This window comes from Macrotis lagotis, chromosome 4 (genome assembly GCF_037893015.1).
Source record: "Macrotis lagotis isolate mMagLag1 chromosome 4, bilby.v1.9.chrom.fasta, whole genome shotgun sequence".
Classification (NCBI taxonomy): Eukaryota; Metazoa; Chordata; class Mammalia; order Peramelemorphia; family Peramelidae; genus Macrotis; species Macrotis lagotis.
The window spans coordinates 271,542,505-271,558,585 of record NC_133661.1 but is presented as its reverse complement, the minus strand read 5'-3'; the positions used below and the strand labels follow the sequence as shown (position 1 = coordinate 271,558,585).

The 16,081-nt window shown below is 38.0% G+C and overlaps 1 protein-coding gene across 3 annotated transcripts in view; it reads left to right on the top strand.

Annotated features, from left to right (window-relative positions):
* The window catches only part of SLC39A9 (solute carrier family 39 member 9), a 50,319-nt gene that overhangs the window by 10,880 nt on the left and 23,358 nt on the right, over nt 1-16,081 (top strand). For all 3 annotated transcript variants that reach the window (XM_074236035.1, XM_074236033.1, XM_074236034.1), the window contains exon 2: nt 15,011-15,119. In XM_074236035.1, coding sequence (XP_074092136.1) covers nt 15,011-15,119 — 109 coding nt within the window. The remainder of the gene's footprint in view (nt 1-15,010; nt 15,120-16,081) is intronic.

Genomic DNA, 16,081 nt, shown 5'->3' with positions numbered 1-16,081 from the left:
TAGAAGAAGAAACAACAAATCAAACAATCACAAACTAAACATCAAAATATAAATTCTGAAAATCAAGACATTTTCCTTTGAAAGGAAAGAATATCCATTGAACTGCTAAGTAATACAAATAAATACAAGACAGTTACAGAAGGGAGTACATTATCATGATCCCTACAAAGACTTTGATTCCAGTAAGGGAGATATGAAAAAGCAGTGATAGTGTAGAGAACTTCTTTGGTTTTGGAAAAGCAGAAATAATTATTTTTTATATCAGTAATTTTGCCATTTTAGCAGAGAAAACATTGGGATTGATATTGTAAATGTTTTGAAATTTTGCATTATATAAGATGATGGAAAAAGTAATATCCCCCCTCCCACCCTCTTTAAAACCCTTTTAAGCCCTAATTTAATAAAGTTTTGAATGTATCTGATTATAATAACAATTGACTCTTTTCCATAATTGTGCATTTGAGGCAAGGGGATTCAGTACAAAGTGAAAGGTTTGTTGTGTTTAAGATCATTGTTTACTGTAAAAAAAAATACTTGTAGGAAAATGTATATATTCTTGACACTTTTATATCAAGGAAAATGAATTTTCTGGAATTTTAAACTTTTTATTCTTTGTAATTAGATTTTTGTCCATTTCTAAAGTGCTGTTTTTAATTTTACATTTTTTTAGTGCTGTATCTAGAGGTAGAAGTTAGCTTAGATTTTTCTCAACTTGGGACTTCATGTCTTTAGTTCATGTAATTCACTTGAATATAGCAAGAGTGCCAAGATAATACATTGAATTACAGCAGGCTGGGTAGTGATGTGGGTAATGTGAGGGAAATCAGTATATAGTGGCTCAATAATAGAATTATCATTCTAGTGGAAAAGGATATAAGCCTCAAAAGAGTAGTCTAGCTCACCTCCAAGAATAGCAACCTAACAATAGATTTAATCAAAGAAATAGAGGATAAATGCAGCCAGACTGGGGATATTAAGCAGCCTGACAACAAAATAATACTTAGTGCCTTGTTGGTTCCTTAATGGGAAATCCTGTCATATATTGAAAGCTATACATCTACAAGGTTTTTTTTGGGGGGGGGGTAGGTTTTTGCAAGGCAAATGGGGTTAAGTAGCTTGCCCAAGGCCACACAGCTAGTTAATTATTAAGTGTCTGAGACTGGATTTGAACCCAGATACTGCTGACTCCAAGGCTGGTGCTTTATCCACTACGCCACCTAGCCAACCCCCAGCTGCCCCCCATCTACAAGTTCTTTTGTCATCTTGGAATTCAGTTTCTGAGTCTGGACCACTTGAACTGGTTTCAAGTGGTTGAGTCCTCTCTTACTGATTTCTCATCAGCTATGAATTTCACTTATCTCTGAACTACCTTCCTATAAGCAAAGCCTTTCCTTATAGAGGGCTCAGAACTTGCAAGATAACTCTTCTTTCTCCAGCTGTACTTTTGCTTGGTATTCAACTATTAATAGACATTATCCTTCTCTGCAATTAGTGACTCCCATGCCACCCCATAGCTTTCTTCAATTATCTTCTCTCCATTAGAGTATAAGCTCCTTGAGGTTTGGAAATGTCTTCCCTTTTCTCATTTGTAACTAGTGCTTTATAAGTATTTTTGATTATTATTGACTGTTTTATTTTTTCAATTTGCAACTTCATAGGGAAGTTGAAAAAATGGGAGTTAAATAGTTCTGCTTCTTGTATGATCTATTAATATTATATATGTTCTTATCAATGGGCCTAATCCCCTTCCTATACCTCTGGCCCCAGATAGAGTTTTTAAATTCCTTTTAACTTAGGACTTGGCTCAAGTGATAGCAACCTGTTACTATTCTTAATGAAACATACCACCATTCTTTTGTATTTTTATATATGTGCTTTTTACTTTTGTGCTTATCAGATGAACACTCTGAACAATCACATATGACTTCTTTAGAAACTTTCCTTTTTCTTTATTTAGAACTAAATTTCTATAGCTTTTGGGTTATTTTGGAATTTAAAATTATTTGGTAGAAATAGATTGAGTGGTTAGTAAGTTGTATTAAGTAGTAAGCCTTTTAAAGTTGGGAAAAGGAGGATTCTGTGACTGGGTCTATGTCCAACACCATTGCTTACCTAGAATATTAACTCATGTCCAAGTTTTTGTTTTATTTTTTCCTCCAGTCTGAAGCTTGGGGAATCTTGCCTCAATCTTAAGAGTTAGAACTTCAAAATTGAGGATTATGCCTTTTCTCCTATAACTGTTAGCATTCTTAGCAGGTAGGTCTGCTATTGATTTCACATTAATCTTTTTCTTGACATGGGGTCCTTTAAAATAAATCCATAGGGGAAACTCATACTAGAACAGTAGTTGGACCCTACTGTATTTTAGCTCTTCATTATCTAGCATTTTAAGAGTATTGGCTACTTTGAGTAAAAGAAATGGCATGGGTACTTCTTTGTTGTTGTTGTTTTTGAATTTTTTTTATTAAGGCAATGGAGTTAAGTGACTTGACCAGGGTCACACAGCTTGGTGGTTATTAAGTGTCTGAGGCTGGATAGTTTAACTACAGAATTTTTAAGAAATTATTTAGTATTTTTCCCTACTTACTCATAAAAACAATTTTTAGCATTCATTTTTAAAACTTTGAGTTCCCAAAGAAAAAAGCATTCTTCAGTCTGTATTCAGATATCTTTAGTTCCTTCAGAGCTATCATGGATCATTGTATTGCTGAGAATAATTGGCTAAGTCATTCAGAGCTGATCATCTTAAAATATTGATGTTCCTTTGTACACCATATATTTCACTTTTCATCAACTCGTAAATCTTTCCAGGTTTTTATGAGAGCATCCTGCTTATCATTTCTTCTAGTATAATAGCATTCCATCATAATCATATAGCACAATTTCTTCAGCCATTTCCCCAGTTTATGGGCATCCCCTCAATTTCCAGTTCTTTGACACCAGAAAAGAGGTGCTGTAAATATTTTTGTACATAAAGGTTCTTTTCCTTTTGGGGGGGATTTGGACCTACTAGTGGTCAAAGGGTTTTATAGCCCTTTGGGCGTAGTTCCAAATTGCTCTACAGAATGGTTGAATCAGTTCACAACTCTGCCAACAGTGCATTAATGTTTCATTTTTCCCTCATCCCACATTTGTCATTTTCCTTTTCTGTCCTATTATACAGTCTAAAAGGTGTTGGCAAGTCAGAATTGTTATAATTTATATTTTTCCACTCAATGCTAAGTATCTTTTCATATAGTTTTAGATAGCTTTAATTACTTCAAGTAAACACTTCATCACTTTTGATTATTTTCCAGTTGGAAAATTACTCTTATTTTTTTGTAAATTTGACTCTATTCTCCCTCTGTATCTTTGAGAAATGAGAATGAGAAACTTGCTTCAAAATTTTTTACTGTTGTTATTGTTAATTGTATTTCCTGCCATTCCTATTCCCTCTTCCTTATTTTATTCTCTCCCCTTTCATCCTATCCCTCCTTAAAAGTGTTTTTTTTTCTGACTACCCCTCCCCAAATCTGCCCACCCTCCCTTCTCTCATGTCTTCCCCTCCACCCCCACCTCTGGTTCTTTAATCCTTTTCCCCTCCTACTTTTCTCTAGGGTAAGATAAAGTTTTATACCCAGTTGAGTGTGTATATATTATTCTCTTTGTAAATACAGTTCTGATGAGAGTAAGATTCACTCCCTCCCTGACACCTTCCCCTCCACTGCAAATGCTTTCTCTCCTCTCTTTTATGTGAGACAAGTAATTTATTTCCTCTTCTACTAATCTGAGCAATTTGTATTTTTGTAAATATCCATTTCACTCAGATCATCAGATTTATTAATATATGGTTGGGCAAAAACTCCAAATTATTGCTTTAATTTCTTACTCATTAGTGATGAATTTACTCCTTTTGTTTTTGATACTGGTAATTTGGTTTTCTTCATTCTTTTCTTTAATAAAGTTAACTGAAGATTTATCTATTTTGGGGGGGGGTCACAAAACCAACAAACTGATTTGGCTGCATTCCATTAAGTTTTGGTATGTTGCCTATTCTCAGGAGGAAATAGAGTGTAAAACTACACTGATAGGAGACTTTTACCTCCCTCTCTCAAAATTAATAGCCTTTTGAGGGTGGAGCCAAGATGACAACAAGAAGGGATCCAGTCTTAGGAGCTCTCTGATAAAACTCATCAGCTAAGGACTCTGACTAAACTTTCAAGAGACAGAACCCACAAAGGGACCCAGTGAGGCAGTTCTCCTACTCAAGGTAACCTGGAAAAGAGGAGAAAGGCTCTGCTCCCTGGGGTCGGAGAGGCGGCCCGCCAGAGCCAAAGAACTTCAGCCTCCCGGAGGCAGCCCCAGGGCACAGGGAGCCCACAGCAGTGGGGGAGTCTCCTGAGCTGCACCCCGGGGAGCACCGGGCACAAAGTGGGGAAACAGCGGGGGACCTCTGCCAGAGCGAGCACGAGCACGGGGAGCCCAGCCCTCCGGGCACACAGGGAGCAGCTTGGTCTTTCTGCAGCCCAGAGCCGGAAACAGAATGCAGGCAGCAGAAAGCAGCCAGTAAGCAAGAGCCCCCAGGGCATGAGCCCATTGAGCTGAGGGAGGGGAGTGAAGAGAAACTGCAAGCTCAGTCCTCTGCCCCTGGAACAGGACTCTGGGGCTCTGACCACATTCAGATCCTGATCCCAGTCTAGGTCCCCCTATAGAACAACAGGGCCCCCCCCACCTCAGCCCCGTGGCAGAGGGAGGTGCTTATGGTCATTCACAGACCAGGAGGGAGAACAGAGCCTCACATACTGAGACCCTTGTGGGAGTGCCCCAAAAGCTCAGGAAGCACCCCCAAACCAGGCCCAGACTGGGAAAATGAGCAAGCAGAGAAACAAAAGGAAGACTATTGAGAAATATTTTGCAAATGAGCCCAAGAAGGATCAAAATACTCAGTCTGAAGATGAGGAAGCACAAGCTCCTGCATCTAAAGACTCCAAGAAAAACAGAAATTGGGCTCAGGCTATGACAGAGCTCAAAAAAGACTTTGAAAATCAAATGAGGAAGTTGGAAGAAAAACTGGGAAAAGAAAGGAGAGAGATGCAGGAAAAACATGAAAATGAAGTCAGCAGCTTAGTCAAGGAAATCCAAAAAAATGCTAAAGAAAATAGCATGCTAAAAACCAGCTTAGGTCAAATGGATAAAACAGTTCAAAAAGTTATTGAGGAGAAGAATGGTGTAAAAAGCAAAATTGGCCAGATGGAAAAAGAGATAAGAAAACTCTCTGAGGAGAACAAATCCTTCAGACAAAGAATAGAATTCAGGGAGATTGATGAATTTACCAAAAATCAGGAATCAATACTTCAAAACAAAAAAAAATGAAAAATTAGAAGAAAATGTGAAATATCTCATTGAAAAAACAACTGATATGGAAAACAGACTTAGGAAAGATAATTTAAAAATTATTGGAATACCTGAAAGTCATAATCAGGAAAAGAGCCTTGACATCATTTTCAAAGAATTACTACAGGAAAATTGCCCTGATACTCTAGAATCAGAGGGCAAAATAGAAATGGAGAGAGTCCACCGATTCCCCAGAGAAAGAGATCCCAAAAAACCAACCCCTAGGAATATTATAGCCAAGTTCCAGAACTCCCAAGTCAAAGAGAAAATATTACAAGCAGCCAGAAGAACACAGTTCAAATATCGTGGAGCTGCAGTCAGGATCACACAGGACTTATCAGCAGCTACATTGGAAGCTCATAGGGCTTGGAATACAATATACCAGAAGGCAAAAGAGCTTAGAATGCAGCCAAGAATGAACTACCCAGCAAGGCTGAATGTCCTCTTCCAGCGAAAAAGATGGACTTTCAATGAACCAGGGGAATTTCAAAGGTTCCTTTTGGAATGGCCAGAGCTGAACAGAAGGTTTGATCTTCAGATACAGGACTCAGGTGAAGCATGGAGATTGGAGGAGAGGGGGGAAATATGAGGGACTTAATGAGGATGAACTGCATGTATTCCTGCAGAGCAAAATGACACTGATAATACTCATATGAACCTTCTCAGTTAATAGAGCAGGTAGAGAGAGCTTTTATAGTTGAAGCGCAGGAGAAAGCTGAATTCGAAGATAAAATATGGTGTAAAAATGGAGTCAATAGAAAATAAAAGGGAAATGGAATGGGAGAAAGAAAAAGGAGAGGGGGGAATAGTCCAAGATATTTCACATAAGATTTTTTTTATTACAATGAGCTATTGCAATGATATGGAAGTGGGGAGGCAAGGGGGAATGAGGGAACCTTTGCTCTCATTAGAGATGGCTAGGAGAGGAAACAGCATATGTACTCAATGGGGTATAGACATCTGGAGTAAGAAGGAGCAGGGAGCAGGGGGAAGGGGTGGGAATGTGAATAAAGGAGGAGAGGATGGACCATGGGGGGAGAGTGGTTAGATATAATACATTTTCTTCTTGCAAGGGACTGGGATTGGAAGGCCTGCCCAGGACCATAAGGCTAAGTGGATTCTGGGCCTAAGGGGTGGTATGGGGGCTCAGGGCTTCTTGGCCCCAGGACCAGGAATCTGTCTGCTGAGCCAGTCAATGACCCTACAGCAGAGTCAGAGTGAAAGGAGAGAGAAAATAGAGTACATAGTAGTGGAGAAATAAGAAAGGAGGGAGTTGCGATCAGCAGTGGCAACAGTGGAAAAATATGGAAGTAACTTTTGTGATGGACTTACCATAAAGAATGAGATCCACCCATGACAGAGTTGTTGGTGTTGGAACAAAGACTCAGGCACATTTTTTGTTATTATTATTTGGGGGAAGGTGCAGGGCAAGTGGGGCTGGATGGCCTGCCTAGGGCCACATAGCAGGGTGATCTTTGGGTGTCTGGGGCCGGATTTGGACCCAGGTGCTCCTGGCTCAAGGGCCAATGCTCTGTCTGCCACCCAGCCACCCCTACTATTATTACTATTTTATTTTATTTTGGGTCTTTTTTTTTCCTTTTTGGTTTTTGCAGGACAGTGGGGATCGGGTGGCTTGCAATGTCACACGGCTGGGTGATTGTTGGGTTTACGAGGCTGAATATGGGCTTGGGTGCTCGTGGCTCCAGGGCTGGTGCTTCGTCCACTGCACCACCTGGCCATACCTACAATTATTACTATTATTTTTTTTATTTTAATTTTTTCTCTCCCCTTTTTTCGCCCAAGCAAGTCTATCTATATTCCTGGGGGAGGAGGGGTATTTTGTTTACTTGTAAACAAGAATATTTTATTAATGTAAAAAAAATTTGTACAAAATGAGAATAAAAAATAAATTAATGTTAAATATTAATATTGAATATTAAATTAATTATTAATTAAATTAATAGCCTTTTGCAATTTACAAATGAGAAGATCAAAGCAATCCATAGCCATATGAAAAATTGCTCTAAATCATTATTAGAGAAATGCAAATTCAAGCTTCTCTGAGGTACCACCTCACACCTCTCAGACTGGCCAATATGACCAGAAAGGACAATGATCATTGTTGGAAGGGTTGTGAGAAATCTGGGACATTAATGCATTGTTGGTGTAGCTGTGAACTCATCCAACCTTTTTGTAGAGTGATCTGGAACTACGCGCAAAGGGCAACAAAAATGTGCATACCCAGCAATACCACTACTTGGCTCTATACCCTGAAGAGATGATGAAAAAGGGTAAAAACATCACTTGTACAAAAATATTTATAGCAGCCCTGTTTGTGGTGGCAAAGACTTGGAAATCAAGTAAATGTCCTTCAATTGGGGAATGGCTTAGCAAACTGTGGTATATGTATGTCATGGAACACTACTGTTCTATTAGAAACCAGGAGGGATGGGATTTCAGGGAAGCCTGGAGGGATTTGCATGAGCTGATGCTGAATGAGATGAGCAGAACCAGAAAAACACTGTATACCCTAACAGCAACATGGGGGTGATGTTCAACCTTGAAGGACTCACTCATTCCATCAGTGCAACAATCGGGAACAATTTTGGGCTGCTAGCAAAGGAGAGTGCCATCTGTATCCAGATAAGGAGATGTGGAGTTTGAACAAAGTTCAAGGACTATTCCCTTTAATTTAGGGGGAAAAAAAACATATCTTATTGTCGGATCTTGTTACCTCTTCGACTTCTTGTCTGTTCCTTAAGGATATGATTTCTCTCTCATCACACTCAATTTGGATCAGTGTACAACATGGAAACAAAGTAAAGACTGACAGATTGCTTTCAGTGGGGGGTGGGGGAGAGAAGTAAGATTGGGGGGAAATTGTAAAAGTTAATATCTTTAATAAAAAATTTTAAAAAATTAATAGCCTTCTTAGGAAATAGTCTACATTTTAATAAGTTTACATGTTTATAGGAAAAGACTTTATTAATTATTTTGAAAAAATAGGATTGAGAAAATACGTAACAGTTGACCATTTTTTTTTTTTTTTTTTAGGTTTTTGCAAGGCAAATGGGGGTTAATTATTGGATTTTGAACTCAGGTACTCCTGACTCCAGGGCTGGTGCTCTATCCAATACGCCACCTAGCTGCCCTCAGTTGACCATTCTTAAGGAATCAGGGTAGACTTGTTTCCTGTCCTACAATTTGAGTTACTTCATTTAATTTGATCATTTTAAAAAAATTTCTGTAGTCCTAGAATTACATTATTTTTTTTGTTTAGCATTAAATAAAGATATCTTGGGTTTTATTTAATGCATTCCCCTCAAAGAAATGAAAGCATTTTCATTCCTTTCCCCTAACATTTTATAAGCACTGTGAAGCAGATAATTCTGTCTTTGTCTCATTTACCATTCAATTTTTAAAATTTTGAGTTCCAGGGGAAGCTTGGTGGTGCAGTGGATGGAGTACTAGCCCAGAAGTCAGAAGGACCTAAGTTCAAATCTGGTCTTAGACCCTTTAAGACTTGCTTAGCTGTGTAACGTTGGGCAAATCCCTTAACCTCATTGCCTTGCCCCCCTCCCCCCAAAAAAACTGGTTTCAAAATTCTCTTAACCAACTGAGAAGGCAAGCAGAATAATAACTAATAAGGGATTTTTTTTCAACTGAGGGTGTTATCTGGTATTCAATGGCCATTCATTTTCCCATGGAAATAATGTTTAAGCTATCTAAGAATGGCCATAATTTACTAAGTCATAGAAAGAGAAAAAGATAACAATAGTAGATTGCTATCAAAAATGAATCAATTTATAGAGAGAAGTTTACATTAATTTGATTTCAGTCTTACTTTGGGTTAAATAGGCTTTTATGGGCTAAATGAAAAATACTTTACCAGGGCATCTAGGTGGCACAATGGATAGAGTCCTGGCCCTGGAGTCAGGAGGACCTTGTTCAAATTTGACCTCAGATACTTTATCTAGCTTTGTGACCTTGGGCTGGTCACTTAACCCCATTGCCTTACAAAAAGCAAAACAAAAAACAGAAATACTGAATAAAAAATCAGTAGAATGTCGCATTAAATCCCAAAGAGCTGACTGATTCAGTTCTTTGCTATTTGTGAAGTCACCTCAATCCAGGTCAAAGTCTGGAGCCCCATACTACCATAGTAGAGCAGGGACCTTTCTCACAACTCCAGGGCAGAGGGGAGTGCCTGTGGTTATCCACAGACTGGAACACAGGCAAGAGAGCAGTCAGAGCCTCTCATAAGACATTGAAATAATTGAGGTTCCTGGGGGATTGTTCCCCCCCCCCCCCAAAAAAAAAAACACTTTCAAAGCTTGTGACCACGGCCCTGGAAGCAAATCCCCAACTTAACAGAGTTAAAATCAGATCAAAGGCTGGGGAAATGAGCAAACAACAGAAGAAAAAGAATTTGAGCATAGACAATTACTTTGATCCCTTGGAAGATCAGAACTATCTATATCACAGAGTTATGAAGCTCAAATCAGTTAAATATATTAAACAGTCTTTAACCTGTAAAGTCCTGTTTAAATGTTGTTAGTCATATCTGGAGTTTTCTTGGCAAAGATATTGGAAGTGTTTGCCATTTCCTTCTCTAGTAAATTTAGACAGAAGTTAAGTGACTTGTCCAAGGCCCCACAGCTTTTAAGTGTTAGAGGTCAAATTTGAACTCAGATCTTCCTCATGACATTATTTCTTCAGAAAATTAGTTTTCAAGTTCTAAACAATTACCCCCCCATCTCATTTTTTAAAAAGCATGTTTAAACTGTTAGAAATTGAATTTGTAAATTGGGGTATACCTATCTTTCCAGTTTATATCTGATTAAAAGAACCCTGAACTGCAACCAACAGTAACAAAAATTAGCATTTGTTAAACCCTTAGGCCAAGATAAGAGCTTGAAATACAAATATCTACAGAAAGTCTCTGTTCTTAAGGATCTTATCTTCCAATGGGAAAAACTTAAAGGGTGTGAGCTTCCAAGGTGAGAACACTATTGTATCATCGTGGAGAAAGTCCTTAGAGTTAGGAGTGTAGCTCACAAAGAGGAATGGTTTACCTGCTGATCCTCCACCAGTGTCCATAAGCTGTATGCTTTAGTTGCTTCTTTGTCATTCCTCAGTGTTAGTAAGGTAAAAAATTTTTACCCTACTGAATTCTACCTATCTTATAAAAACTGATTTTAAATGACATTTTATTCATGAAATCTTTCTTTAGTATCCTTTTCTAAACTCCTGTACAATTTATTTTTTGTACCTTTCCTATCTAGAACTCTACAATGGTGAGTACATATGGGTGAAGACCCTCTTTCCCTTTGCCTCTCCAGCTACTCACCACTTCCTGATACCTCCTCTTAGAGTCAAGCCCTTAGAGGCTATAATAACCTACCAGAATTCATCCCTTTGGGAATTTATATACTACCATATCATGCCTTCCCCATCCCAGTGAATTCAAACCCCCTGTCATTGTTCAAATGCTGTTCTCTGTGTAACACTCTCCACTTTTCTCATATTCCTTTCCCTGCCACTATCCTACTCTAAAGCCACTCAGCCCTTCCACTGGGATCTCTGGAGAGCCTGCTCCATAGATAGCAAATGTTGATCATAAACCTTTTCCTTTTTCATTCTTCCTATGTTGTGCTCACTGATACCTGGCTCTCAGCATAGTTTACTGGCCACTGCTTTTATCACTGATTGTACTTTGACTCATACCTTATGGAGAGGAAAGGAGATAATTGGACTGCTCCCTGCTTTTAGGCTTTCCTTCTATCACCATAACTTAGTAACTTCTCTTCTGAGATTAATTCAGTCTGTGGCTATACCCAATTAAGATTCAGGTACCTATTATCCACCTCTGTCTAGTACTCTTTCTTCAAATAGTTCAGTGCCTGACTCTGGCTTTCTCAACTCCCCAGTTTTTGCCCTAATGCTAGATGATTTCAACATGTGTACTGATTACTCCCTCAAACACGCTGACTCCTCAGTTCCTATTTCCCATGAACTGTTCCTCCATTCCACTTCAGTTACACACAATATTGTTTTACCATTGATTTTTGCTTTTGCCTACAAATGTTCTACTTCTTTGTTTGTGAACTCTGAGTTTTCTTTATCTGTTTATAATCTGTTATCATTCCACATCCTATAATCCTATTCTTTATTCTCTAACCACTCTTTCCCTCAGTTCTTTTCCCCTGTACTGGCTCCACTTTCCCCCATTCTCCATCATTCTTTGGTGAACTAGTTCAACTCAACACTCTTCTCTGGAGTCTCTTGCTTTTTTATTCTCTAATTGATCTTGCCTATCAAGCCTCAGTCCTGCATTATTCCCACCATTCTCTGCCTTCCTTGCTACTCGTGCTGCTGCAGCTGCTGCTGAATGAATGAAGATGAAGAAAACCACAAAACTATGCTCACTGGGACTACTACAGATTTGTTATATATCTCAACTGGGCCCTCAATGCAGCAATGTAAATCTTTTTAACTCTTCCCAAATCAGTTCACTTAGCCCTGTAACCAGTCATTTTTTTTTCCAATTCTTTTTAGCTGTCTTCAAACCTATAACTTTCTCCCTCAACCCTCTCACCTGAGAACCTTGCCTTACATTTCACTAAAAAAAAAATTGAAACTTCACCAAGAGTTCCCTCTTCCCTTATCCTCCTTCTCATTCCATTTATATGCCTTCTGCCTCTATCTCTTCTACCTTTATCTGACAATAAACACCTGGTCCTTTACCTTTCCAAGACCAGTCCCTCTTCCTCTACATGAGCAAGTGCTTCTATTCCCATCCCATCTTCTTGGGCATATTATCCCCTCTATCATTCTTACTCTAGAAACTGCTTCCCTCTTGACTATAAACAGACCCATGTCTCCCTTATCATTCAAAAAAATTAATTTGATCCATCCTAGTTATTATAGTATATCTCTCTTTTGTTACTCAACTCCTTGAGGAAATAGTCTGCACTCAGTGCACTCTCCACTAAACTCTGAAGTCTGACCTGCTTTTTTCAAAATTTCCAGTGATCTCTTATTTGCCAAATTTAATGGCTTTTTCTCACTTCTCACTTTCATGACCTCTTTTGTAGCCTTTGACATTCATTCTCTTTCTTTTTTCTTGATAGTCTCTCTTTTCCCTAGGCTTTCTGACATATTGCTTTCTTCTGGTTTTCTTTCTGCCTAACCTCTGTTTTTTGACAGTCTCCTTTGCCGGATCTTCATTCAGGTCATGCCAGCTAACCATGGGTATTCCCCAAGCATCTCTTCTCCTTCTATGCTATTTTGCTTAATAATCTCATCATCTCTCATGGATTCATGTCTCTATGCAGATGATTTTCAGAACTTCCGACTTCCAGGCTCACATTTCCAATTACCTTCTGGATATCTTGAACAGGATGTCACATAGACATTTAAATTTAACATATTCAAAACTCAAAATCTTTTCCCTCCAAACTTGCTATCATTGTTGATGGTACTACCATCTTTCTAATCACCCAGGCTTGCAACCTAGAAGCTATCTCTTGCCCTTCATATAATATGTTCTTCATTTAAAAAAATTTTTTTTTTAATTTTTATTTAAGGCAGTAGGGTTTGAGTGACTTGCCCAAGGTCACACAGCTAGGTAATTATTGAGTGTCTGAGGCCAGATTTAAGCTCAGGTCCTCCTGATTCCAGGGCTAGTGTGCTATCCACTACACCACCTAACTTCCCCGTCCTTCATTTTCAAAGAAGACCACAACATCAGCAAGGTGATACTTGGACAAGAATGTGAATTGAAGTTGGATGAGGGAGATGATGTGCTAAATCACCACCCTCACTTTCTCCTCTAGAGCCATCTGAATTCAATGGCCAGATATGAATCAGGATGACTGGAAATGACCCTGGATTGAGAGGGAGGCATAGTTAAGTGACTGGCCCAATGTCACACAGCTAATAAGTGAAAGTATCTGAGGCTGGATTCAAACTCCCATCCAGTATCTCTGAATTCCACCATCACCATATCTCTCGTGTACACCTCTTTCTGTTCTCTAGCACTACAATCACACTAGTGCAGCCTTGCCATTTTATGCCTGAACTATAGAGTAGCTCCCTGCATCTTATTTCCTTCTACATCCTGTGGTTTCTTACTTTTCTTTGAATAAGATACTCCTTTCAACTCTGTGTATTTTCATTATCTACTCTCATGCCTAGATCCTTATTTCCACTTCTTGATTTTCCTTGTCTTCCTACAAGTCTCAGATAAAATTCTACCTTCTGTTTCCTATTTCCTTTTTAAAGTCTAGTGCCTTCTCTCAGTTGATTATCTCGAATTTATCATACACACACACACACACACACACACACATGCATTCATAAACACAAGCACAAACACATTGGTACAGAACAATTTTCATAGTCTTCCCCAATTTGATTGAATTCCTTGAAAGTATATACTGTTTGTTGTTACTGTTCTTAATTTTGGCTTCCTTTGTGCCTCTAACACTTAGTACCATGCCTGGGACATAGTAGGCATTTAAAAAGTGCTTTCTGACTCCACTTGTCAATTGGTTATAAGATCTCTCCTAGGGCAGCTAGGTGGGAGCAGATAGAGTACTGGCCCTGGAGTCAGTCAGTTCAAATCCGGGCCTCAGACACCTAATTACCTAGCTGTGTGGCCTTGGGCAAGCCACTTAACCCCATTTGCCTTGCAAAAAAAAAAAAAAGGAAAAAATCTCTCCTAGTTTGTGGATTTTTTTAGTTGTCATTTTATCTTGTTTAATTTTTACTTAGTAAATTTGGTTTTCTTTTTGCATTTATTTTCAGCAAGTTTATCCATTCTGTTAGTCTTTTAAAATAAATTTTTCATCAACTTTAAAATGGTAGTACTGCTGTTTTCTGTGTTCACTTAAGAACTTCCTTTTGGAGGGCAATACCACCCTGGAGTCAGGAGTACTTGAGCTCAAATCTGGATCTCAGGCACTTAATAATTGCCTAGCTGTGTGACCTTAGGCAAGTCCCTTAACCCCCATTGCCTTAAATTTAAAAAAAAGTAAGAACTTCCTTTTGTTCTCTTCTTGTATATGTAGCCCATTTCATTAATGCCCTTTTTTGCATTACTTTCTCTCTCCTATTCCTACATTGTATTCTTTCTTTCCTTATATAAGCCATCCTTTGTAAGACAGAAGTATAGTCATATAAAAAGATTTTGGATTTTATTGATCAAACAAAATTTATGGAAAGCACTATATATGTCAGTTATTATTGCATTTATCTTTCAAGTTATTTTAAAGAAATATTCAATAGGCAGTATATTTAATAGTTATTTTTTAATATCCTAATTAGATATAGTCAGGAAAAGGAGTAATTGGAATTATTTCCATTGTACTGATAAGAAAATTAAACCCGAAGAATGAAAGTACAGAGTGTAACTATAAAATAATGAGCCATACACAAATCAAACCAGATCCACATTAGCCCAAGATCATACAGTAAAGATGTCTGGATTTTTTTTGCCTGGTTTTTAGTGGACCATTCTTCTGCCTCAGAAACCTCGATTACAAATCTTTCAAATTTCTCCTTCCCCATTTCTTCCCCCTTTTCCCCTCCCTTATTAATACATTGGCCTAATAGTACTTATGTTTGATTCTAGGAGCGACTAAAACTGATAACTGTTTTGGGTGCCGGGCTTCTCTGTGGAACTGCATTGGCTGTCATTGTGCCTGAAGGAGTACATGCACTTTATGAAGATATTCTGGAGGGTGAGAAAGAAAATAAGGTCTCATATTTTGATGCATTTTGACTTGTTGGGCTAGTGAGGCAGAAACTCACTTGCTGAGAATAAATATCATTAAGTTTGTCATAGAGAGGCAGAATGGATAGACACGTTAGCCTCGTGTCAGTATAACCTATGTAGATGTTCTTCCTCTTGACACATCCTGTCTGCAGAGCCCCAGGCTTCTAGACATTATAACACTAAAATTTGCAGAACAGTATTGGGTGAGAACCCTTTCATAATGAAAGTACAGGTTCCAACTTTACAAACTCTATAAAAACTTTTGTTATAGAATTTAGTCATTTAATTTATCACAGATTTAGATAAAAACCTCTAATTGGAGCAAATATAGTAAATAAAATTAATTAATCTCCAGATAACTCACTAGCATACTAAATGGAATGTAATCATTGTTTTGACATTAGCCCAGTTGAAGGAAGAAAGCCAAATCCTTATCCGTAGATTTTTGCTGAGTAAGAGATGTTCCTATGATTTGTGATTAGATTTATGTTAGAGGGTTTGATTTCAGGCACTCCAAAGGAACTGGAGTAAGATAAATCAAGAGTGTGTTCAGACTATGACTTAAGAGAGAACCAAAAAGAGATTATAAATATTAGTCATCCTTGTTCCTTCAGGATCTTTTGAATCAAAGAAAGTGAGGATTAAATTATGCTATTTTATATTAGATGATATTCTTTTTATTGAATATTTTTTGTTTCATTAGTTTTTATGTATTCCAAGATGCATTTATAAAAAGTCTCCCTTTCCAAATTTGCCACATGCTTCAGTGTCTCAGCACTGCTTGTTTCTAGATTGACCAGAGCTTACAACAAAGAATGTTAACCTACAATATTCTTGATTCTTATTTATATATCACATTATTGTTCTTTTAGATTTTTAAAAAGATCTTTGGTTATCTGTTCCTACAATTTGTGTTCCTTTTGGTTC